At 40.3% G+C, this 24187-nt stretch overlaps 1 protein-coding gene across 1 annotated transcript in view; it reads left to right on the forward strand.

Moving 5' to 3' along the window:
- The window catches only part of LOC118749433 (dolichyl-diphosphooligosaccharide--protein glycosyltransferase subunit STT3B), a 126295-nt gene that overhangs the window by 30618 nt on the left and 71490 nt on the right, over positions 1-24187 (forward strand). Inside the window, exon 2 of the mRNA XM_036484238.1 lies at positions 16109-16302. Coding sequence (XP_036340131.1) covers positions 16109-16302 — 194 coding nt within the window. The remainder of the gene's footprint in view (positions 1-16108; positions 16303-24187) is intronic.

Raw genomic sequence — 24187 nt, forward strand, 5'->3', positions numbered from 1 at the left:
CACAGAGAACATGTAGTCTGAGCGGCTAACTCTAAATTGGGTTTTCTTAAACGAAATCCTAAGGACTTTTTAGATCCACTCACGCTTAAATGTCTTTACACATGCGTGGTGAGATCTATTTTAGAAAACGCGTGCATTATTTGGGACTCAAATTTTGTCACTCACTCTTACCATATAGAAAGAGTTCATAGGGGATTTACTAAATTTGCCCCTCGATGCATGTTTTCTTATGAATCAATGCCATCTTACGAACTGGGATGCAGAATACTGAATTTGCAATACCTTGCTAATAGGAGAAAAATTTGTGGTATTCTTTTCATAAAAGATATCTGCTATAACAAAATTGATTCCCCAGAACTACTTTCGCTTCTGCCTTTTTATGCGCCGGAGAGGTATCTAAGAGAAAAGTACATTTTTTACATACCAATCAGAGACTGGCTTGCGTTGAACGCCAACTATTGCAAACTCAATCAGTACTGCTGCCACCACAAGTGAACGATACTTATAACAGCTCATACTGATATTGACTTCGGCAAAACAGTATTCCGAATGCTCGTTCACGAAACTAGCAAACGCGGCATTTGAACGGTTGCCGAAAGCATGAGAGCTCATTGGGTCGGTTGGCGAAGCAAGACGCCGCAGTTCATTTGTTGCAGAAGTCGTTTGACTTATTGCTGAAAGCCATTTGACTTGTTGCCGAAAGCACGACGAATGTTGTAAAGCAGACCTGGGCGGCGCCTGCCCGGCGGGCATATTCGCGTATACATACACGCTCTGCTTTAGAAGGCAGCGAAAGCTTCATTCAACCGCACGACTTGTTCGCAAGCACACAGTGACATAAATTTCTCGCACACTACAAAAATTCTCTGTCGAAGCTGCCCACCTCTGTTTTAAAGGGTAACTTATCGTCTCGTATGTATGTATGTATTTATAGCGCGTCTACCATTCAATTGCTTTACTCTCTGCTGGCGCCAAGAACGTGTTGGCAGGCTAGTTGTGAGGAATGTGCATACGTACGTATGTATGTATGTATGTACATATGAATGCTTCATTTCAAACAAGAAAATGTCGTTGAATTGTTTTTGAAATACAGTATCATGACTTCGGCAACCCATCAAACATGCCTTCAGCAACAAATGAAATGGCTTTCAGCAACAAGTCAAACGACTTTTGCAACAAACGAACTGCGGCGTCTTGCCTTCGCCAACCGTCCCAATGAGCTCTCATGCTTTCGGCAACCGTCCAAATGAGCTCTCGTGCTTTCGGCAACCGCCCTAATGCAGTATCGTGCTTTCGGCAGTCGATCAAATACGGCGGTTGCCGTTTGCCGAAGTCAATATCAGTATGAGCTGTTATAAGTATCGTTCACTTGTGGTGGATGTATTTGCAAGCACTGTACGCTATGCGCTGGTGTTCGTTCATCCCCCGTTTTTAATGTTAGCAGGCTTATAGTCACAAAATCAGCTTCGTTTGCCAGTCTCTGGTACCAATGCGTAAAACGAAATTTGCTAACAATGAGCCCATTCACAGGTCCATTTGTCTATGTAACTATTTATAATTATGTCGACCTTTATTCATGTAAAGAAAGTTTTAACATTGATGTTAATGATTTTTTTATGTTCAAATAATTTTCTCATATGTTGTTATCCTGTATGTATTAAGACACAGTTGTGTATAACGTGTTATTTTTTTCCTGCTTATCTATAAGGACAGTATCCGGTAGATAATTAAACAAATAAATAGGCTCTGGTGTGCCGTGGGGGCAGCTCGGTTTGAGCAGCAAGGGGCCACGTATGCCGTGGTCCACTGTTTGTCAGTCGTAAGGCCTGAGCGAACTCGGAGATGGCTCCACCCATTACATGAGTTGCACCTAACGGAGGTGGATTTTGTGGTGTAGTTGTCTCTGGCACGCAGCAGGTATAGGTCCAGGGTTGATCCAATGCCAGCCCTGAGCAGAATTATGCGAAGAAGATGTAGACCTATGGACGTACAACTTTTGAGGGATTTCGCCGACCTAAACGGGGTTAGATCGCCGAATGAGCAGATAGACGATTCGGCATTCTATACAATGACCGACGATGCACCCTCCAGGATTATGGGCAGCTCTTGCAGCTCGCCAGAACTAACAATTGTCAGCGCTGGTCTGATAAACAGCATATCTTGGCGACCTATGCTGACTTTAGCAGCAGACCATCTGCCCATAGTCATCTCGTTTGATAAACCAGCCGACTTTGCTGTCTCGGATCAACGGACCTATGTCTAGTTTTCCAAGGCTGATTGGAAAGGCTTCGCGGATGTTACTGAAAGCACCTTCACTGCTCTACCCACACCAACCGACGTTCCCCTAGGTGAACGTAAGTTCCGCAGGGTTGTCACTGCTGCTGCAGCTCGCTTGTTGTTGTTGTTTTAGCTTCTAAAACAACCCCGCCCAGATCGGTTAGTCCCTCAATCGTCAAGCTCTACTAATGGCAGCCGTACAAGCGTGCAGCCTCGACGGGGTCTGTCCATAGGGATAGGGGCGCTAGCGTGGTGGGATTTAGAGGGCATACGAAGAGATGCTGTGAGTCATGGGGTGACTCTCCGCGTACCGGGCATTCATTGAGAACAGCTTCGTTTAATCTGCTGAGGTATGTGTATAACCTGCTGCAGTAACCAGAGCGCAGTTGGGCTATTGTGGTCCGAGTCTCCCGAGGGAGACGAAGTTCTGTCTCGTCCACGTCTGGTGGTTGTGTGCCCAGATCGGCATTCACAGGTCGGGATAAGCTGTCGGGTCCAGAGGTTGTTTGATGAACCTCTGGACTTCGTCCGTCAGTTCGTAGACGTGCCTGGGCGAAGGCTACTCTGCAAGGAGTTGTCTGTTTGGGTGACCACATCTGTGGTTCCCAGCCAGAAACTGCCTGCAGAGCATTATGTTATGCTCCTTAACAGGGAGCATGTGAGCCTCCTCGTGCAGGTGGTGTTGCGGCGATATCAAAAGGCATCCTGTCGATGTCCTGAGTGCCGTGTTCTGGCAAGTCTACAGCTTCATCCACTGCGTCCTACTAGGCCCCGGTGACCACACGTGCACTGCGTAGTTCAGAACCGACCGGCCAATTGCCTTGTACGTTGCCAGCAACGTTTCTTTCTCTTTGCCCCAGGTGCTGCGGGCTAGCGGCTTGAGGACCCTGTTTGTTGCGGCTTTCTATTATGTTGACAATTGTGGTTGTATGCGCCGAGAAGGAGAGCAGACTATCGAATGTTACTGCGAGTATCTTCGGGTTGTTCACCGTCGGAATTGGTGTAGCATTGCCGTGAATTCCCTGTTGAAGTCTGACCTCTTTTGTCCAGGTGGTAAAAAGTGTGGCTGGGGATTTTATTAGAAGAGGGTTAGGCTCCGTGCAGTGAAGCAGCGAGAAAGCTCGGCGAGATAACCGTTTACTTTTGAGCACAAGTCATCAATTCCATTCCCGGAAGCCATGATCGAGCAATCGTCAGCATAAGAGACTATCGAGACCCCATCTGGGGGTTGAGGGAGCTTTGAAATGTAAAAGTTAAACAGTAATGGGAAGGGACACCACCCTATGGAACTCCCTGTTTTATTTTCCACGGTTTGCTCGATTTGTCTCTAAAAGTTACTGACGAGTGACGACCACTCAAAAAATTCGCCGACCACCGTTTGAGTCCCTGTGGGAGACAGGAGGCCTCTATGTCTTCGAGTAGCGTTAAATGGCTGACTGTGTCGAACGCCTTAGACAGGTCCAGCGCTACTAGAATGGTTATCTCACAGGGGCGCTTTTGGTTTAGGCCCCGAATTATCTGGGTATTTATGGCGTTAAGTGCTGTTGTTGTGCTGTGCACTTTACGGAATCCATGCTGATGCTTCGCTGGGGTCAGGTGGTTTGTAAAATACGGGAGTAGCAAGCCCCTACCCCCGTAGGACCCAAATTTTTCAGCATCAGCATGCATATTCCATCGGGTCCAATGGCTTTGGAGGTTTCCGCCTTCCTGATGGCTACCCTTACCTCACCGCTTTTGAAAACAAGAGGCGCACTAGGCTTTGGCAGTTTGTGCAGCCTTCTGGTCACTCGACGTTTGGCTTTATCCACCGGAGGATGCAAGATGAACTGGCGACTAAAATAGCTCGCTCATCGCTCCGGGTCCGATGAAGCGTGGTCACCAAAGTCTATTTCAACTCTGTCGTCACGCTTCGTCGAGTTGGACAATGACCTCACGGTTGACCAAAGCTTGCAGGTCTTCAGATGCTCTTCCCATTTCTTCCGCTTATGTACGTTCACAAGTTGCCGATTCTCCGAGTTGAGATCCCTAATACGGGGATTTCCGGGATCGGCCTGATGAAGGCTGTCGCGCTCATCGGCTAGGACAGCCGCTTCAGCAGAAGAATTCGGAGGAGGGTCCGAGATGCATCCCGCTGGGATGAAGCGAGCTGCAGAAACAGTGACAACCCTGCGGAATTTACGCTCACCTACGTGAACGTCGGTTGGTGGGGGTAGTGCAGCGCAGGCGCTTTCAGTCACATCCGTGGTTAACTCAATGAGAGGGGAGACCAGTATGTTTACATCTATGTATATAAAAAAAAAATATTTATTGGTGCAAAAATGGTGGGTAGGCACTGTGGCCAATGGTAATCAACTATTACCACCTTTACATGATTGTAAGTCATGCAGAGTCCGCAAAAGGCTCCGGAAGCAGTGTCCGGAGGATGCATCACACTAGGCCGAGCATACCTTGAAGTGCCATCTAATTAAGACTTAAGAAAGTTCAATTACATGGTAGTTGAGAAGTGCCATCGCAAAAATTTCCTAAATTGCATAAAGCAAATTTTTGCACATGCAGCAGAACATAGCATGTATTTAGGCTCCTGGTGTTAGCATACGCGCATAAACAATCCATGAAGCCTTTCCTATCAGCTTTAGAAAAGTTTACATAGGTCCGTTGATCCACGGAAGCAAAGTCGGCTGGTTTATCAATCGAGATGATTATGGGCAGATGGTCTGATACTACAGTCAGCATAGGTCACCATGATACGCTGTTTATCAGACCAGCGCTGACTCTTGTTAGGTTTGAGGAGCTGCAGCAGCTGCCGATAATCCTGCTGGGTGCGTCGTCATTCATTGTGCAGAATGTCGAATCGTCTATATGCTCAGCCAATTGTGTTCCCCTACGATGGTTTGACAGTCTTGAATGTCAAAGATGGTGCGCATTGAAGTCACCAACTACCATACGGGTTCCATCTCTGAGACTCGCACCTATTTCCGGGTGACATCCTGACGGGCATTTGGTGGCAGGGGGATATATACGTTAAATATTTCGAGCTCGACATCGCCTGACCGGATAGCAATTCCCTGACATTCTAGGATGGTATCCCTGCGGTCGATGTCTGATTCGATAAGACGATACTGCACGGTTTGATGCGTGATGAACGCTAGGCCACCACCACTATCTCGCTCGCGATCTCGGTGGTGCACGTTGTATCCGGCGCAGTTCAACAGTGTTGAATTTCCGTGCACCTTCGTCTCTTGAACCGCAGCTTCTAATATTCCGTGCCGACCCATTAAGACTGTTATCTCCTCGATCTTGTCTCAAGTCCGTTATAGTTGAAGTGTAAAATCTTCTTGGCCTAGGGAGGTCTGTCTGTGGTATTGTCTATTGTATTGTGTTGTGGTGCGGTTGTGTTTGTGTTGAGTTGCTCAGGCTGTGAGTCGTAAGGCCTGAGCAAACTCGGAGATGGCTCCACCCACTGCACGTGTTGCATCTGACGGACGTGGAGTTGTGGTGTAATCGTCTCTGGCACACGAAGCAGGTATATGTTTTTGGTCCAGGGTTTGACTGAATGCCAGCCCTGAGCAGAAGTATGCGAAGAAGATGTATACCTATGGGCGTACAATTTTCGAGGGATTTTGCCGACCTAAACGGGGTTAGATCGCCGAAACAACAGCCCTTGGTCGGGTAAAACCCGAGTCATTCCGGTACGTAGAACCGGCTGTCGTGGGAATGCTCCAGCTCGCTTCGTACCAGCAGGTTGCATAACTGACGCCCGTCCAAACTTTCCTACTGAAGCGGCTGTCCTAGCCCATTAGAGTGACAACCTTTGTGAGGCCGCTCCCGGAAATCTCCGTAACTGGGATCTCAACACGGAGATTCGCCAGCTTGTGAACGTACATAAGCGGAAAAAGTAGGAAGATCATCTGAACCGTGAGGCCACTATCCAATCCGACGAAGCACTACGACAGAATCGAAATATCTTTCGACGACGCACAGTGGTCCAATCTGCTCTAGTAGGGTAATATAATTATTATATTAAGAACTAACATAGATATTGGGATGAAATTTTGCACAAATTATGTTTGAATGACTAACAACTTCTGCTCATAAAATGGGAAAGATCGAATAGCGACCACGCCTACCAACCATATAATTAAAAAATCTTTAAATTTTTCGTCAATTTCTGGTATATTTTTTAAGCACTTGGGAACGGTTATAGATACCTGCATACCTAAAACTTTTTTAACTATTTGGATTAAAAAGTTAAGAATTTTAATGAAGATTTGTTGATTTTTTAAAGTCTGTATACAGTTTGAAAGTTTGATTTTGATTAAAGCATGAACCGAATTTTTATAAATAATTAAAAAAAAATTCTAGCTTGAAAAACATTGTAAATAGGCCCATTCTTTTGCAACCGAGCTACAAAAGAACACTCGCTTAAATAACGAAATACACGCAAGTCAACATCACAAACTCGGCTATTCATCCGAGTTCAGCCAGGTCGGTTAAAACATACGCGACCTGAAGAGTAGTGTTGTTAAGTGAAAAACTGCTCTATTGTGAATTGTTAGTGGGAACGTGGAGAGGTAAATTTTTATTTTCGTATATACATGATACATATTTTAAATAAGTATATATATCACGCAGTACCGCAGACGATGGAACGATGAGCTGTATGAGCTTTACAACGATATGGACATAGTGCAGCGAATTAAAATACAGCGGCTCCGCTGGCTTGGTCATGTCAACTCGGAACCCGCTGGTGGTAGCAGAGGAAGAGGGAGGCCCCCACTGCGATGGAAAGATCAGGTGGAGAAGGACTTGGCTTCACTTGGCGTTTCCAATTGGCGTCAGTTGGCACAGTGGAGAAACGACTGGCGTGATTTGCTGAACTCGGCCAAAATCGCTTAGGCGGTTACAGCGCCAAAAAAGAAGAAGAAGATATATATCACGCAAATGCCTCGCATAATTACTAATTTCTATTGTTTTTTGTGTCTACATCCCGTTGAACTAATCACAACTTTCTTGCCAGCTACCGGCAGGGTTGCTTAAGTAGCTAAAAGGAAATTTTACCCGAGTTGAGCGTTCTTTTGTCGCTCGCTTACAAAAAAATGCAGCTAATATATAACAAAAATCATCATGCACTCACTTTTAATCGGCAGTGTATATACTCTTTGGGATGAGTTAAAAATAGAAAGTTCGTTATGTCTATACTGTATTGACGCCGGATCCGAATTAGGGATGGAGAAATCGATTCCGATTCCCCTCCAGAATCGAAGATTTCCTCGAAATAATCGATTTTAGAGAATCGATTTTAAATTTTCGGAATCGGTCGAGAATCGATTCTAAATTTTCGGAATCGATTGAGAATCGATTCTAAATTTTCGGAATCGATCGAGAATCGATTCTGAGAACTCAATTCTCTTATTTTTCATTCATCTTTAGATTTGTGTCAGTTGTTAGATTTATGCAATTGTGAAATTTCTGGCATGACTAATATAAATATTAAGTAAGACTAATTAGCCTATATTCATAGAGATGCTAGAAATGAATTTATGAAAAGAAGAAAATTTTAAGGAGAGTATTCAAATTTAAGATGGATCTTTGTTACTTTCCATATCAGACAGTACCGTGAATATGTGTTAATCACAATGCTTATAGCAATTGAAGCAGTTTTTCCACAAACTTACCATTAAAATTTTTTGTTAAAACTCTTGTTACAATAATTTTAATTGATTTATTGTAATAGCATTTTTAGCTATGATAGATTTTTTAAGTGAAAGAAATACTGAAATAAGTAATCGATTAGAATCGAATAAATCGAATCTCGCAGTCGATTATTCGATTCCATGAATCGTAAGGATTAAATAAGATTTGAGAATCGAGAATCAATTATTTTTCAAAACTTTCCATCCCTAATCCGAATCAGCCACCTAATATATGTATAAAATAAAAAAGAAATGTTAAAAAGTCAGATCAAGCAAGTAAACGATACTAATGCTTTGATACATTTGTGTCCATTATTAGTGTGAGAGCTTCTGCAGGCGAAATACCTTTAGGACTCTTCTTTGCCAATCTGACCTTCTTAATAGCAGTACCTCTTTCTGGAGAAGCACTTACAAGCTCATTAATTAGCGTAGCTGCATACCTCATTTTTAGTTCAGTGGCCAAAAAAATACACCTGGTTCGATAACTTTCGAAAGCTCATTAGCATTCTTCATTTTAACTTTTTGGTAACAAATCTTCAAAAATGTTGGCTTACCAAACTTAGAACACACAAATTGTGACAAGTCTATTTCAAATTCGAGCCAATCCTTATTTGCAGTAACAAACCGCTCACTTTTTCGGAAAACTTTTGTCCACTTTAGGTGCAAATTGTGAATTAGGCTTCGCACGTATGATTTCAATTTATCAAATTTGATTCTATCACTAGATCCTAAACTGATATTACCAGGTACAAAATCCATTATTCCATCAAGTCTTTCATTTTTAGGGGTCGACAGCCAAAAATCAAAAATTTCCTGTCTTGAAATTTTGGGCGTCATTTCGAAAATTGAAAATAAATGTATGGGTGCCGCAGCTAGCCGCAGAATTTGTTTATGGATTCTAGTAGTATATACATCAATTGAGAGAATAAGTATAGTAAGTGATCTATATTCCACCATATAAGAAAGATTTCGTCTACAAAAACAAAAATAATAATAATTTGGTACTCACCAAAAATATCAAAACTTTATCAGCTGCAAAAAAAAAAATATGTGCGCCCACTTCGGTAATAATTTTTACATTTCCTGAATTTTCTTACTTAAAACCATGATACAATCATTTTTAGAAGGTAGTTTCACTTCTTCTTATCCGCCATATTAGCTATCTGGCAGAAAACGTGTTTCGTATTTTTTGTTGTACCAACTTAAAAAAAAAATACAGCTTTTGACGTTGGAAAAATAAATAATAATTTTTGAATATTTTTTAATAATTTTCTTCATAAAAAATTATTTGCTGCTTTCGTGGATATTGCAACACACGGAATAGATGTAGGGATACAGCTATAAGAGCCACCGCATACCACAAACTTTATCGGCCGCCTATTTAAATAATAGGGCTCGCTTTAAATATGTACAGGAAGATGTATGGAGGTGCGCACACTACACCAGCTTAATCGCTTCGAGAAATAAGTTGTGGTGCAATGGAAAGACTGGCGAGTCCATCTAAATCGGCGGCCGATAAAGTCCGTGGTGTGCGATGGATCTAATCCATTATAAACAAGAAATATTGCCGTTATATTTTCATTTTTATGATTTTTATTCATGTGATTAGCAGTGGCAAAAATTTATGTATTTAATACGTATATTTATATTAAAAATTAAGTGATCAGTTATGAAACATATACATCTTTACATGTTCTGTTAAAAAATATCTAAAATAACAAGCGAAAATCCCCAAGTTCTATATCGTAGCAGTGGCCACATTGCGTGTTTGTCACAGACACGGTTTATGTCAAAAATTTTGAAGTGAAACTACCTTCTAGAAATTATTGTAGCATGCTTAAAACTATGACGGAGAAAGAAATGAAGTTAAAACAAAGTTTCTTTAAACAAGTTATTGAGCCTTAAAAATACTCGGTTTTCGTCGCACGCACAATTTCATTTTTCACTTATTGCTTACTATGACTTTTGGATACCGTTATGTTTATATGTAGCCAAATTTTTTCAAACAAAAGTTGTATTTACTCTTAAGTAGACAATATTCTTGCATATTTGATAACAATTTTATTGAAAAATTACACCAAAAAAAAATCAATTAAATTACCCTAGCTTGCACATTGGACCACTGTGCGACGGCGCTTCGTCGAACCCGGCTATCTTAGCAGGCAATTCATACTGCATCCTCCGGTGGACTAAGCCAAGCGCCGAGTGACCAGAAGGCTGCACAAACTGCCAACAACAAGTGCGCCTCTTGTTTTCACCAGCGGTGAAGTTCAGGTAGCCATGCTGAAAAATTTGGGTCCTGCGGGAGTAGACTATTTAGCCAAGGTTCTCAATGTGTCAATGGCCACTCTCATCATTCCAGACATCTGGAAGATGGGGAGAGTGGTCCCACTGCTCAAACTCTGGAAACCAGCCAACAAAGGAGACTTACCGTCCGATAATTCTCCATTCCCCGGTAGCGAAGACACTAGAGGCCTTGCTACTCCCGTATTTTGCGAACCACCTGACCCCAGCGAAGCATCAGCATGGCTTGCGTAAAGTGCACAGCACAACAACAGCACTTAACGCCATAATCATTCCGATAACACGTGGCCTTAACCGCAACCGCCTTGTGAGAGAACTATTCTAGTAGTGTTGGACCTCTCAAAGGCGTTTGATACCGTCAGCCACACCACGCTGCTAGAAGACGTAGAGGCCTCGTCACTCCCGCAGAAACTCAAACGGTGGTCAACGAATTATCTGAGTGGTCGACACTCGTCAGTAATGTTTAGAGACAAATCGAGTAAACCCAGAAAAATAAAACAGGGTGTTCCGTAGGGTCGGTGGTGTCCTTTTCTCGCCACTGCTTAACTTTTACATTTCAAAGCTCCCCCAACCAACCAGGAGTCTCGATTGTCTCTTATGCCGACGATTGCTCGATCATGGCTTCTGGGAATGGAATTGATGACTTGTGCTCGAAAGTAAATGCTTATTTCGCCGAGCTTTCTCGCTTGTTCATTGCTAGGAGCCTAACCTTCTCCCCTACAAAATCGTCTGCGACCCTGTTCACCACCTATACGAAGGAGGTCAGACTACAAGTGGGAATTCACGTCGATGACGAACCAGTTCCGACTGCGAATAACCCTAAAATACTCGGAGTAACATTCGACACTATGCTCTCTTTCTCTGCGCACACAACCGCATTTGTCAACAAAGTACTGGGGGTCTACTCTATTGCGATTCTAAAAGCAAAATATCAGAATTCGTACATTTGACACTCTGGCTGCGTTTCTTTATACATTCCGGATAATCCCATTTCACAGCCGGAATAAACAGAATACGTTTGAAATATACGTTAACATATCATCAGGAACGTTCTAAAGAATAAGTAAACAAAAAAGTTTATTCCAAACGTTCAGAATGAATAAAGAAATTCAGCCTCTGTAAAACCGATCTTCGAATTTCTTTTTTTCGCTTTTTTGCGTTTTCGCATTTGTGGCACTCTTTACCACGAAATGAAATGTCAAAAGCTTTCGAAAGTGGCAAATTTTATTCGACAACTACCTAGCACACGCAAATCAAGCGAAAATGTAAGTAATCAAAATAATTTATTATTTTGATAAAAAAATAATGATAAAAAAAAGTTTTGCAGGGAATCCAACAAAAAAAACGGCGCACGGAAAACTTGCGCAGTTCGAATTAATGGTGGATTTTATAGAGGAACATCCGCAGTTGGCCAAAGGGCACTTAAAGGCTTCAAATGCCAAAGCAAGTGCCAACAGTTTGTGGAAGCGGTTAATGGAGGACTTCAATAGTTACGGACAACCTACGCGTGATGTGGCTGGGCGGAAAAAGGTAGGCAATATATACTTATTAGTAGCAATTTGGAAGTTATAGCACAGAAGTGTAGCTTTGGGCTGACTATAAGAACCATCTCAAAGCCAAAATGCGAAGGAAAAAGCAAAGTATTTCCGATACGGGTGGTGGACCGGCTAGGTATCAACATTTCACACCAGTGGAAGAAAGAGTGATTCAGTTAATGTCTATTGATGAGGCGGTGAATGGCAGTAGTAACTCCGGCAGGTTTGGTTCCGTTGATTGTGGTGTGGATCACAACATGTCAGTGGATGAAACATCTGGAACTGTAGACACAAGTAATCTGGTGAATGATGAAAGTTTCGTGCCGAACCCAGTGACACCACGTCGTCGGTCTGCAACGAATCCAGTTGGACACGATCAGCTCTTGAAGAAGCAAGTGGAGAATCAAACACTCTACCAAGAGAATTCTTTTGACAAATTCAATGAAACACATAACAGAATTTTAAGAAAAACGAGAGATATTGAAGAAAATAAATATAAATTACTTACGCTAAAATTTGAGCACGAGCAGAAGATTAATATTGAAAACCTCAAACTTAAGGGCGAGAAGCTAAACATAAAAAAGGAAATGCTCCAAATTAGTTGGTCTTAAAGATTAGTTTTGTAACTCACATATTATTTTATTGTCAGTTAATTTTTTGTCACTTATTATTTATGTAACTTAACTGTTAATTGGCATGTACTTATTCTTTTTGTAACTTAACTGTGAAAAAGACTGATGACCTCATAACTTATGTGTAAAAGAAAGATTTTAGACTACTATATTTATTTGTTGTGAATTACTATTTATTTTTCTGTATGTAATACTAGTCAAGACATGTTTTTGTTTGTATAGTGATATGAATTGAATTTTTTAAATACAATTCCAAATCTATGTTAAATTATTTTTTATTTCTTCCCCTATATTTCGCGCAAACGAAGCTAGATTTGTAGAGATGTCGTCAGATGTTGATGCAATTGAAGGCAATGAATCTTCATCTTCATTTTGTGCGATCGACGGTTGTTCGACATTAAAAAGAATGCAAATATTGTGCAGGGCGCAACATACGTTCATTATTCTGGTATCTTTTTCCTGTGTGAAATGCAACTCCCTTGCAGCTAATAGGCATCGAAACCTTCACCTTCAGCACTAATCGACCTCGCTTGAGAATGTTTCTTATTAAATTTAGCTTCCGCAGAGTGCATTCACGGTTCTGTACGGTGTTAACAACCAGGCTTCAAAGGGATATCCCGAGTCTCTTTCAATGAAATATAAAAGAAACAATCACAAAATTAATACATATATAAAAAAGAGCAGCAAAATAAACCAACCTATTAGGCGTGTGGCTCTATCGCCGCTTTCAAGCGGCTCTCATGGGATACATTCCACACATGTGAATCGTGGCATGCACCTCCAAAACGAGCATCAACTGCCCTTACAATCATTCTGTGATCACATATCTGCAATAGTTAATCATATGGTCATATATAAATATACATATTTGCATAAGTGTTTCATGCAACTACTCACAACCATGGCATTTACACTGTGCTTCAGTTTCCTATTGAAGTACAAATGTTCATTTACAGCAGGCCGCACTATTTGAATAAGGGTTCCATCTATCGCTTCAATTGTTGCAGGACGAAATTTTTGCCTGAAATACCTCTTCGCGTCCATTTCGTCTGCCACACTCATTTTGAACGCCAGAGTGCCATTTTTCTTTAGCATCGCATTTGGTCTGCTAATAGCATTGCTTTTCGAATTGCAAAATAGAGAGTAGAACCCCCGGAGCCGCAACAAGGTCCTCAAGTCACTAGTCTGCAGTACCTGGGGACAAATACAAAGAAACGTTGCTGGTAACATACAAGGCAATTGGCCGGGGACCAGTGGATGAAGCTACAGACTGCATAAGACACTGCACTACGGACAGCGACGGGATTCGTTCTGATGTCGCCAGAACACCACCTACACGACGAGGCGAAAATGCTCCCCATAAAGGAGCACACCACAATGCTCTGCAAGCAATTCTTAGTGAGCCACAGACGTGGACACTCGAACAGACATCTGCTTGCAGAGGAGCCCTGGCCAAGGTATGTCAGAAGGCATCTTTACGAACTGACGGACGAAGTCGAGAGGTTCATAAAGCATCCTCTGGACCCGTCAGCATATCGACAGGCCCTGAGCGGTATTCACAGGGAGTCAGTCTCAAGTTACGTGTATTCCAGACCTGTGAATGACCTCCTGGGGCCTATTTCATTAAAGTGACTGGTGCGACAATTGTCGATTTTTCTATAAAATTTCACTGCCAGAATTGTCGCCGACATGTTTTCTAATTCATATACGCTTGTAAGCAACTGTAAAAATTTTTGGAAAACGACAGTGTTATTATGGAATATTGTCGACAATTGTGCTGACAATTGTCACTCTGATAAAATTGTCGCGACAATAGCGACAAAACCAAATAGTTCCATCGGAAAGCAACTATTACATATGATTTACATATAAATTTCACTGGCTGGCGACAATTATGTCAACGATAATTTTAAACCCCGACAATGACAATTTGTCACTTTTTCAATGGAATTGTTTAGGTTGTAACAATTATTTTTATGAAACAAAACACCCACCAAACTGTCGAAATGTCACTGACAGCATGGAAAATACCTGTCGTTACAAAATTATCACTGTCGCTTTATGAAATAGACCCCTGCGCAGAAAACCACCTGACATAGACGAGGCGAGCTTCGTCAGCCTCGGGAGACACAGACCACAATAGCCCAACTTCGCTCTGGCTACTGCAGCAGGTTGAACTCATACCTGAGTAGATTAGATGCAGATGCGTCAAACGAATGTCCGGATTGCAGAGAGGCACCCCACGACTCGAAACATGTCTTCGTATGCCCGGAAAACCCAACGCAAATGACGCCTCTGTCCCTGTGGACAGACCCTATAGGGGCTACACGCTTCTTGGGTCTTCCGTTAGTTGAGCTTGACGACAACGACTGAGATACCAACCGATCTGGGCGGGGTTGTTGTAGCCGCTGCAACAACAACAACAGAGTTGAAATAAATTTTCGAGACCACGCTTCGTCGGACCCGGAGCGATGCGCGAGCTATTTTAGCCGACAGTTCATACTGCATCCTCCGGAGAAACCGTCCAACAAAGGAGAGTCCTATCGCCCGATAACTCTCCTTTTCCCGGTAGCGAAGACACTTGGGGCCTTCTATTCCCGCACTATCTAAACCGCCAGTGAGGCATCAGCATGGGTTCCGTAAAATGTACAACACAGCAGCACTTAACGCCATGTATACCCAGATAACCCGTGGACGTGATATCTAAGCGTCTTTCCATCTGTCTTTTTAACCGACTTCACAAAAAGGAGAAAGGTTATCAACTCATCGGATTTTTTTTTTTTTTATGTATGTTACCGCATAACTTTGGGCCACGTTAACGGAAGGCGTTATCTCACAGCTGGTCCCATATAAATTTGGTTTCAATCCGATCATCGGATCATGTAGAAATTTACAATAATCTTACATTTTTATATAAGAATTGAAGTCGGTTTTGTTTTTTACCTAAAAATTACTTGTTATATACCAACTGTATTAATTGATGGCTGGCCATCAATCGATTGGACTATAAGTTAAGCTAATATAATTTTAAGGTCCATTCTAGAGGTCATGGCTGCACTAATCGACATCCTAGTGTTGATTCTTTGAAGCGTACCCTTGTCCGAGTAGTGGAAAATTTGCCATTGCATGGAGTGCGTAATTCTGCAATCGATGTTAACAAAAAATCACCTTTTAAATACAATCATTGAGGGGTCAAGCGTAGCGAAATCGATGAGTGGTCAAGTCGACTACGCAGCTGCTGGAAGGCGAATGGAGGCCATGATGTACAATCTTTAGACATTGCGTTACACAATAAATATTAAAAAAGCTCTGAAAAATATTCACCCGTTTTTCAAGTTTTGAACCACTTGCCAACGGCACCAATGAAGTTTTTACTTCAAAAAGTGGTCTTCAGAAGCTCTGATGGTGTCAGACGCTATTGTAAAAACGCTAGTGAGCGGCGCTGTTGCAAAATTAAAACTTTTTATAACATAATAGTTCTAATATTTTGCCATTTTATGTGATATTCTAAAAATAAAATGCTAGCCTTTTTGAAAATCTTCCAACTGGTTCAAATCATACCATTTTCGAAGCGGACAATTTTATTTGTCCCAGTCCTTATTACATATTTTATAGTACGTCGACTACGAAAATAATTTTTTTTTAAACAATTTTCTGGTATTTTCAGGCTGGAAAAATAAAGTTTCGTCCAAAACATGATATACAACATGAGGCACGCGGAATTGGTTCTAATCTTAAAAGTGTCATTATTCTTGCCGTCTTAATGATGCTCATGATGTTTGCAGTTCATTGTACATGGGTTACAAGTAACGCCTATTCAAGCCCTTCAATCGTACTGGCCTTTCACAATAACCATGATGGGTAAGTTAATTTTTTTCGCACATACTTATTTGTGCATTAGGCTTGGCTGCGACCGCTGTGGTGTAGTAGTAAGCAGTGCGCGATTCCACTCCGCAACGCCTGGGTTCAAACCCTGGTCAAAGCAACATCGCAAAAAAATATAGAAAAAAGTTTTTTTCTTAACAGCGGTCGTCCCTCGGCAGGCAATGGCACCCCTTCGAGTGTATTTCTGCCATGAAAAACAGCTTCTTATAAAAATACAATCGCCGTTCGGAGTCGGCATAAAACTGTAGGTCCCTCCACTTTGTGTGACAACATCAAGGCGCACGCCAAAAATCGGAGGAGAAGCTCGGCCAAACACTAACATATGTGTAAGCGCCAATCTATTATTATTATTATTATTATTATTATTATTATTATTATTATTATTAGGTTAGGTTATTACCCCAAACAGCTTGAAAGCTTACTTCAAGATAATGTTGATGACACAAAAAATATCGAGTCGCTAAAACAGTCAAATCGAGTTTTTCATATTTTTTTAATTGCAATCCGATTTCAATAACTTGTTTGTTAATGCTGGGACGGATCTACATGGGGAAATAGGGGAAAAAATTCTTGTATTTTTCATTATACTAGTCTTATAGATTTTGAGACGACCAACACGATTCCACTGCACAACTTCGCTCTGGCTATTGCAGCAGGCTAAACTCTTACCTGAGCAGAATCAATGAGGATGTGCCCAACCAATGCCCGGCTTGTGGAGAGTCGCCACATGTCTCTCGGCACCTCCTCACATGCCCTGAGAACCCCACTCAGCTGACGCCCTTGTCCCTATGCACAGACCCTGTGGAAGTCGCACACTTCCTCCCCCTAGCTGAAATGGACGACAACGTTTACGGATGAACCGACCCGAGCGGGGCTTAGTAGCCGCTACAACAACCACCACATTCCACTGTTCAAAATTCGAAAAAAATTTGAACACCGTAATTTAAAAAATACATTATTTATTGCAGTTTTTCTATTTGCATGCAGCTGTGAATCCTTCACACAATTTTATATCCCTCAAACAATGCGTTTTAGTGCAATTCAAGACCTTTAATTTATGTCTCTAGGCCCTCTGAGCGCCAAGTTATAACGATTTTAAACCAAACTTCGAAACTGCTGTACTAGTTTTTACTCCGAAATTAGAAAAAAAATTGCGTAAAATGTCGAATGAAATTTCGAAGTTTAACTTCAGAATTGTAATAATCTAGTTCTCAAAGGCCCTAGAGACTTCTACCTTGGCTTAAATTAAAGGTCTTTAATAGCACTAAAACTCATTTGTTATTCGAGGGATATAAAATTGTGTGAAGGATGGACATTTTTCAAATTGAGGGGTTGCATCGTGTTTCTCGTTTCAAACTCTATAATATTAGTATAATAAAAAATACAAAAATGTCTTTTTTTTAATATATGTATTCGTTGGATTTTGCATGTTTTTTTCGAAGAACACTATTTTTGACCAATTTTTTTAAGGTAAAGGAGTAATTGTGGCTCTATGGCAATAATTTTCCGTGAAAGGTAATTACATTAGCTTTCTAAGCCATTTTGCTTCATATCAAAATATTGCTTCTGTCGAAAGTGCTACGATTAATTCGCATGAAGTGTTAAAAAAGCACACTGTGTGTCGTCGAGTTAGCTCGAATATCTTATTTTTCAGTCGAGAAATGTAATTTTGAAATTTTCAAATTACCTACTCTTTCTCGATTTGACAGTGTTTAAGCGACTTATGCATTTCCCGCATAAACAAAGAACAGCGAAAACCCACACGCATTTATATTGCATTCCCGCATAAACCAAGTACAGCGAACACACACACGCACTTGTGTTTAAAAGTATTTCGCTCGTTCTTAATTGGGTATGCATTTTTTATGCAATTCTCAAATATCTCTTCGCTGAACTTAGTGAAGTGATAAGTCGCTGGCATTTTCAGCATGGTCAACGCTAAACCAGCTTGGCTCATCACGATGGTCAACGCTAAACCAGCTTGGCTCATCACGAGGGTCAACGCTTAACTAGCTTGGCTATCACACGGTGCTTTAAGCATCGCTCCCACTCCACTCCCGGAGTACCTTTTGGTATGGTAGTAAGCTCCGGCTTACAAGCCACACTGGGGCTCTGCATGAATGCATCCTCAAATAAACCTCTGCTCATTGCACAGCAGCCTACGGCAGCTAGAGCATGACTCCTCCAGTGGAGTCGCCCCAGCTCATTTCCACAGCAGCCTACGGCAGCTAGAGCATGACTCCTCCAGTGGAGTCGCCCCAGCTCATTTCCACAGCAGCCTACGGCAGCTAGAGCATGACTCCTCCAATGGAGTCGCCCCAGCTCATTTCCACAGCAGCCTACGGCAGCTAGAGCATGACTCCTCCAATGGAGTCCCCCCAAATAAATCCCAGCTCATTGCACAGCAGCCTACGGCAGCTAGAGCACGACTCCTCCAATGGAGTCCCCCAATTAATATATATGGTCGCCTTTAAACCTGGTCTCCCGCTCTCCCTCAGCTAAACAGACAGCATCCACCCTTCCGCTGACGTCACATAATTATTTTTTCGCACTAGTGATGAATATTAAATATTTATATTGTACCTATTTGCTGAAAAGTTGTTCCTAAAAGTAGATTCACATACCTAAACAGTAAACATGTACTTTTATGTGCATATATTTGTGATAGTTGGTGGACTACATCTTCCTTCTGTGCCATAACAACTTTTGGGTTTATATTAAACAATATTTTATTACGTTCCAAATGTACCTTAAATAATGTGATTGTTCCGAATGTCTATTCAAATTTAAGAAGCTGAAGAGTGGGTACAATTCAACCTAGTTTTACACCACCATTTCGCATCACTTGTTTGCTTCTTCCTCTTCTTCAAAATTAATCTTTTCACTCTCATTCTAATAATAATGTGACGTCACTCAGTTCCTCTCAGCTCGATTGGCGGAATCTTGTATTCCATTATTCTTGGGTGTATTTTCCTCAAGAACATATGACTCAAAACATATGATTTATAAGAATATAATTCATTTATAAATAATATATAATATAATAAAATAAAATGTCTATCATCCTTGGGCGTACAAAATTTTTGATTCTTATTTCCCCGCTTAATAAATGAGAAAGTGACTCTTGCGATTACATAAAAATCATTGGTTTGACGTAATCAAAAATGCCGTGCATAGGTGATCAAAAGGTTGGTCGGCGTCAGCAAACGATTCAGTGCATTGAGTGCAATGAACTTTTTCATTTAACTTGTGTTGGTATACATCCCGCTATTGAAGAATTTCTTGCCACTCTGATAGAGGTTTTTTTTTGTAAAGTATGCTCAATTCGTTCGCCTCTCTTGCCTTTATATGAAAGGCAAAGTGACTCTCTTAAAAGTGCTAATTCGTAATCGGTAACTTCGCAAAAACAATACTAGTAATGCAAACGATGCTAAAAACCAACAGCGGCAAATAACGCTGGGATCTTTGTATAATGTCATCGTCTCTCTTCGAGCCGAATGCTCAATTCCATTACTGCTCAGCGCGAAGAAATTTATAATATGCACTCTGATATTATTTCTAAGCAGCGCGTTATGCATGAAAAAGATGATGCGATTGCTTCACTTAAGGCCGAGTTGAATGTCCTAACGCTCTTGTATGATTAATGCTTACAATTTTACCTTTGATAACATATCCAAATGTGTTGTTAGTGAAGCATCTTGTAAAGCTCTCTTGTCATTATCGCGGGCTTCTTCTGCTGGCTGCTCTCGCTCTGATGTCAAGAAGGTTTTGTCGTCTGCTGCTTCTCCAGCTGTTCCTGTATGTGACGCTTCGAAATTCGCTGTTAATAATAGTTCATCCGAAATTGGTTTGTCAGCTATTGATTCTGCTTATAATATTTCGCGATCGACTCCTAACTATGTATAGTGCTGCTCTCACTAACACATCCAACTTAAACTTGTCTACTGCTGCTTCTGCCTACGATACTTCGCGATCAACTCGTACCATCCAGTTAGCCGCTACTGCTAAAACATGTTATGATACTATTGCGACATCCACTTCCTTTGGTACCAGCTATGCAGCCTGGGGTTAATACTGATAATTTAGTATCAGCTTCTGCAGATGCTAATATCCGATCGCTTTCTGTGGTTTTTAGAGTTGACGGTGTTAACCTACGTATTAATGTCCGTCCGGTTAATACAGATGCGGATACTGCTAATGCTGATTAGGCCATAAATCCTGCTGCTAACTCAGCGGCTTGTCGTAGGTACTAGTGCAAATGATTAACATAGTTGTCTAATATAAATGGCTTCATCTTTCTTATGCAACAACTCTAACCGAAGAAAATATAATTGAATACGTTGCTAAACACGCTTGTGTGAGTAAATATGTATTAGTGTACTATATGCTAGTGAAGAATTATCATATTTAAAAAGAATACATTTTAAGTTGGGTTTGCCACTATCCTCTTATGAAAGAATATTGAGTCCTGCAATGTGGTCGTGCGAACTTTTCCTTTTTTTCGGCTATTCTCAAACGAGTTAGAGACAAATATCGTAACACTATCTCAACCTTACCTCATTCATGACACACGTCGGCAACTTGCGATAGCGATCCGAAAATTGTCGCTGCGATAATAGCCACACTGAAGCTGTATGATGTCTTTTGCAATGATCGTGACCCGGCCAAGACTGGTTGCGGAAGTGGTGGAGGCGTATAAATTACTTCCCGCCGTCAGCTCAACGCGTCGCTAATTGTACTGAAGTTTAATGACTTTATTGGACCAACTGTGTGCGAGTCTAATGTGTTTCTGGGATGTTTATTTATGCGCATCATATATTCCTCCTGCTAGTAAGGAAGCTATCTATAAATCACACGTCGATAAGGTAATGCTGCTTCATAACAAAATTGGAGAACATCAGCTGCGCGTACTGGGGGACTTTAATCTAAACACAAAAAATACGAAAAAATTGCTATCACTGAATCCGAGTGAACTCGAAATTATCGTTGCCAGCTTCGATTGCTGATTCGAAATCAGATGGTGCAAAGGGAAAGAACAGAACAGTGTATGCCCACGCTGGCCCAGCAGCAGACGCCATAACTCTTATAACAAATAAAATAAAATATTGCTGTATAATAATTACTGAACAATGGAAAGGTTTTTTTCGCCTCCTGAGACGAATATCATTAGACTAAAACTGTTTCATCTTCTCCTAATAATTATCTAGGACTTTTATTTTTTCGTTTCACGGGGAGATTGTTTTACGATGGACATTTTTTCGTCTTCCCATTATAATTATATGGGACTTTTACTTTTTTTCTCACGGGACGTTTATTTCAGGACGGAAATTATTACGTCTTCTGTTAATAATTATATGGGACTTTTATTTTTTCGTTTCGTGGGACGTTTGTTTTAAGATGAAAATGATTTACGTCTTTTCATAATAACACTGTACAGCACTCGGCTGGTTATTGTACCAAACCAACTATTTTTAAGAGATTGAGTCATAAGTAAGAAAAGCAAGTTCTCCGTTTTTCGAAGTTAGCCTCCGAAATCGAGATATGGGCCTTCGAAGTTCGAAATTGGACCTTCGGTAAAAAATTATTTTTAATTATTGCTGCAAAAAGCAAAAAAAAAGTAAAAATACAGACGGTTCGCCTTTTTCTCTTATTTATATGGTATACAACTTTTTTTGTGAAAACTTATATTACAGGTGCTATAACGGGTCAAAGCTCAGATCTTCGAAAAATTAGAAACTTAATATTTCAAACAAATTTTGAACTGATTTTTAAAAGATTCGTATCGTTGTAAAGGTGATTTAACCCCCTTTCTTGTGATATACATATTCGTATACTTATATAAAAACTTGAGAAAAACACATTTAAAGGAAAATATACACTTTTTTGCTTAAAAAAAAAATTTTAAACAAAAAATTTCTAACCGTTTTCTAAAAAACTGGTATCGTTATAAAGGCGATTAAACCCTCTTTCTTCTGACATGCATATTTGTATACTTCGTGAATAACAATTTCAGAAAAAACACTTAAAAGGAAAAAATAACTTGTTTATCAAAAAATAGTTTAAACAAAAATATTACTCACCGATTTTTAAAAAATTGGCATCGTTTCTTCTGATAGGCATATTTGTATGCCTCGTATAAAGAATGTACACGAAAAAAACTGGTCACAGTTAAAACGTTCTAAAACATAAATATATTAATGGAATTCAACGATATTTACATATATTTACATCTAAACTTAGTTTTATTGAAATTCGTCAAAAAAGAGTTAATTCTCCTTGTATAAGCAAACGATCGCAATTTTGACTTTATGTCCTTCATTAGCCCTTGCACAGAAGTTTCAGTGATTTCCTTGGAAACCAGCTGCCATTTATTTTTGAATTGTTGTGCGTTTTTTACAGCTTTGTGGGTCTTAAGAAGTTTGGATTTCATAACGGCCCAGTAGGTTTCGATCGGCCGATGCTCTGGACAATTAGGTGGATTCACTTCTTTTGCTACAAAATACACTTTGTTTCTATGTTACCATCCTGAAGCCATTTTTCCGTAATGACATATCGCGAGATCAGGCCAAAAAAGCACTGGATCTTTATGAAGCCGTATAAGTGGTAAAAGTCGCTTTTGCAGACACTCCTTAACATAAATTTCTTGGTTAATTGTACCAGTGCTTACAAAAGGATCACTTTTGAAGCCGCATTGGCAAATTGCCTGCCAAATGAGAAACTTTTTGGGAAATTTGTCAAACTTTTTGTTTTTATATTTATCTGCAACATTGCCTCTTTTATTTGCAGTGTGAAATTGGCGGCCCCGGATTTGTTTAAAATCGGCTTTTACGTACGATTCGTCATCCATAACAATACAGCCAAATTTTTGTATGAGACTGTCGTACAATTTCCGAGCACGTTGTTTCGCCAACAAATTTTGCTTACCGTTGCGATTAGGTGCTGCATTCACTTTGTAAGAACGTAGTCCTGCTGTTTTGCATACTTTTTGTATATACGAAGACATGTTTAATTTTTTGCCGACATCTCTTACCGAAAGTCCAGGATTTTTCTTAAAATCAGATAACACTTCCTTTGCCTTAATTTCGCAAGCAAATCCTTTTTTTCTGCCACTACCAGGGTTCCTTTTTAAAGATAAACATTCATTGTATTTTTTAAGCACATAAGTAACGGTAGACTTTGGAAACTTTAGCTTTTTTGCGATGTCGTTATGGAACATGCTGGGATTTTCCAGCTTTTTGCGCAATATTAACTCGCGATCGATTTCTTTCTTCGTCCTCGTTTCTACACTGATTTTTGTTACTAAAAATAAATGATGCAGTAAGGTGGAAAATGCTTCCAGCTTTTTAAGTGTCTACCGATTTTTATTTTAATGTTATGATTAACCGAGCTATGCTTGGTTATGTGCGACCATTTTTTTCGTGTACATTCTTTATAACAATTTAAGAGAAACAATTAAAAGGAAAAAATATCAATTGTTTCTTATAAAAAGTATTTTAAACAAAAACAATTAGTAATTAGCAATACAATTGAATACTTTATTGAAATAAAACAGAAAGTTATCTTTAATTTTTAAATATAACCTGTTATGTAAAAAAACAAAAACCATGGGGTTTTTATATTTTCATTTGCCTTAGACTTCTGTGACATAGACTTTTGCGTTATTTTTAACAGGGCTGTGGGTAAACAAGGACGAATTAACGCTTAGAACACTATAAATTATTTGTTTTATTTAAATACTGTATTCAATTGTATTACTAATTAGTAATTTTTTTGTAAATTTTTTTTTTTTATATGAAAAAATATGTATTTTTTCCTTTTGTTTTTTTCTCCAATTTTTATCTACGAAGAATACAAATATGCA

This window comes from Rhagoletis pomonella, unplaced genomic scaffold (genome assembly GCF_013731165.1).
Source record: "Rhagoletis pomonella isolate Grant_MI unplaced genomic scaffold, Rhpom_1.0 Rhpom_scaffold_00001, whole genome shotgun sequence".
NCBI classification, from domain to species: Eukaryota; Metazoa; Arthropoda; class Insecta; order Diptera; family Tephritidae; genus Rhagoletis; species Rhagoletis pomonella.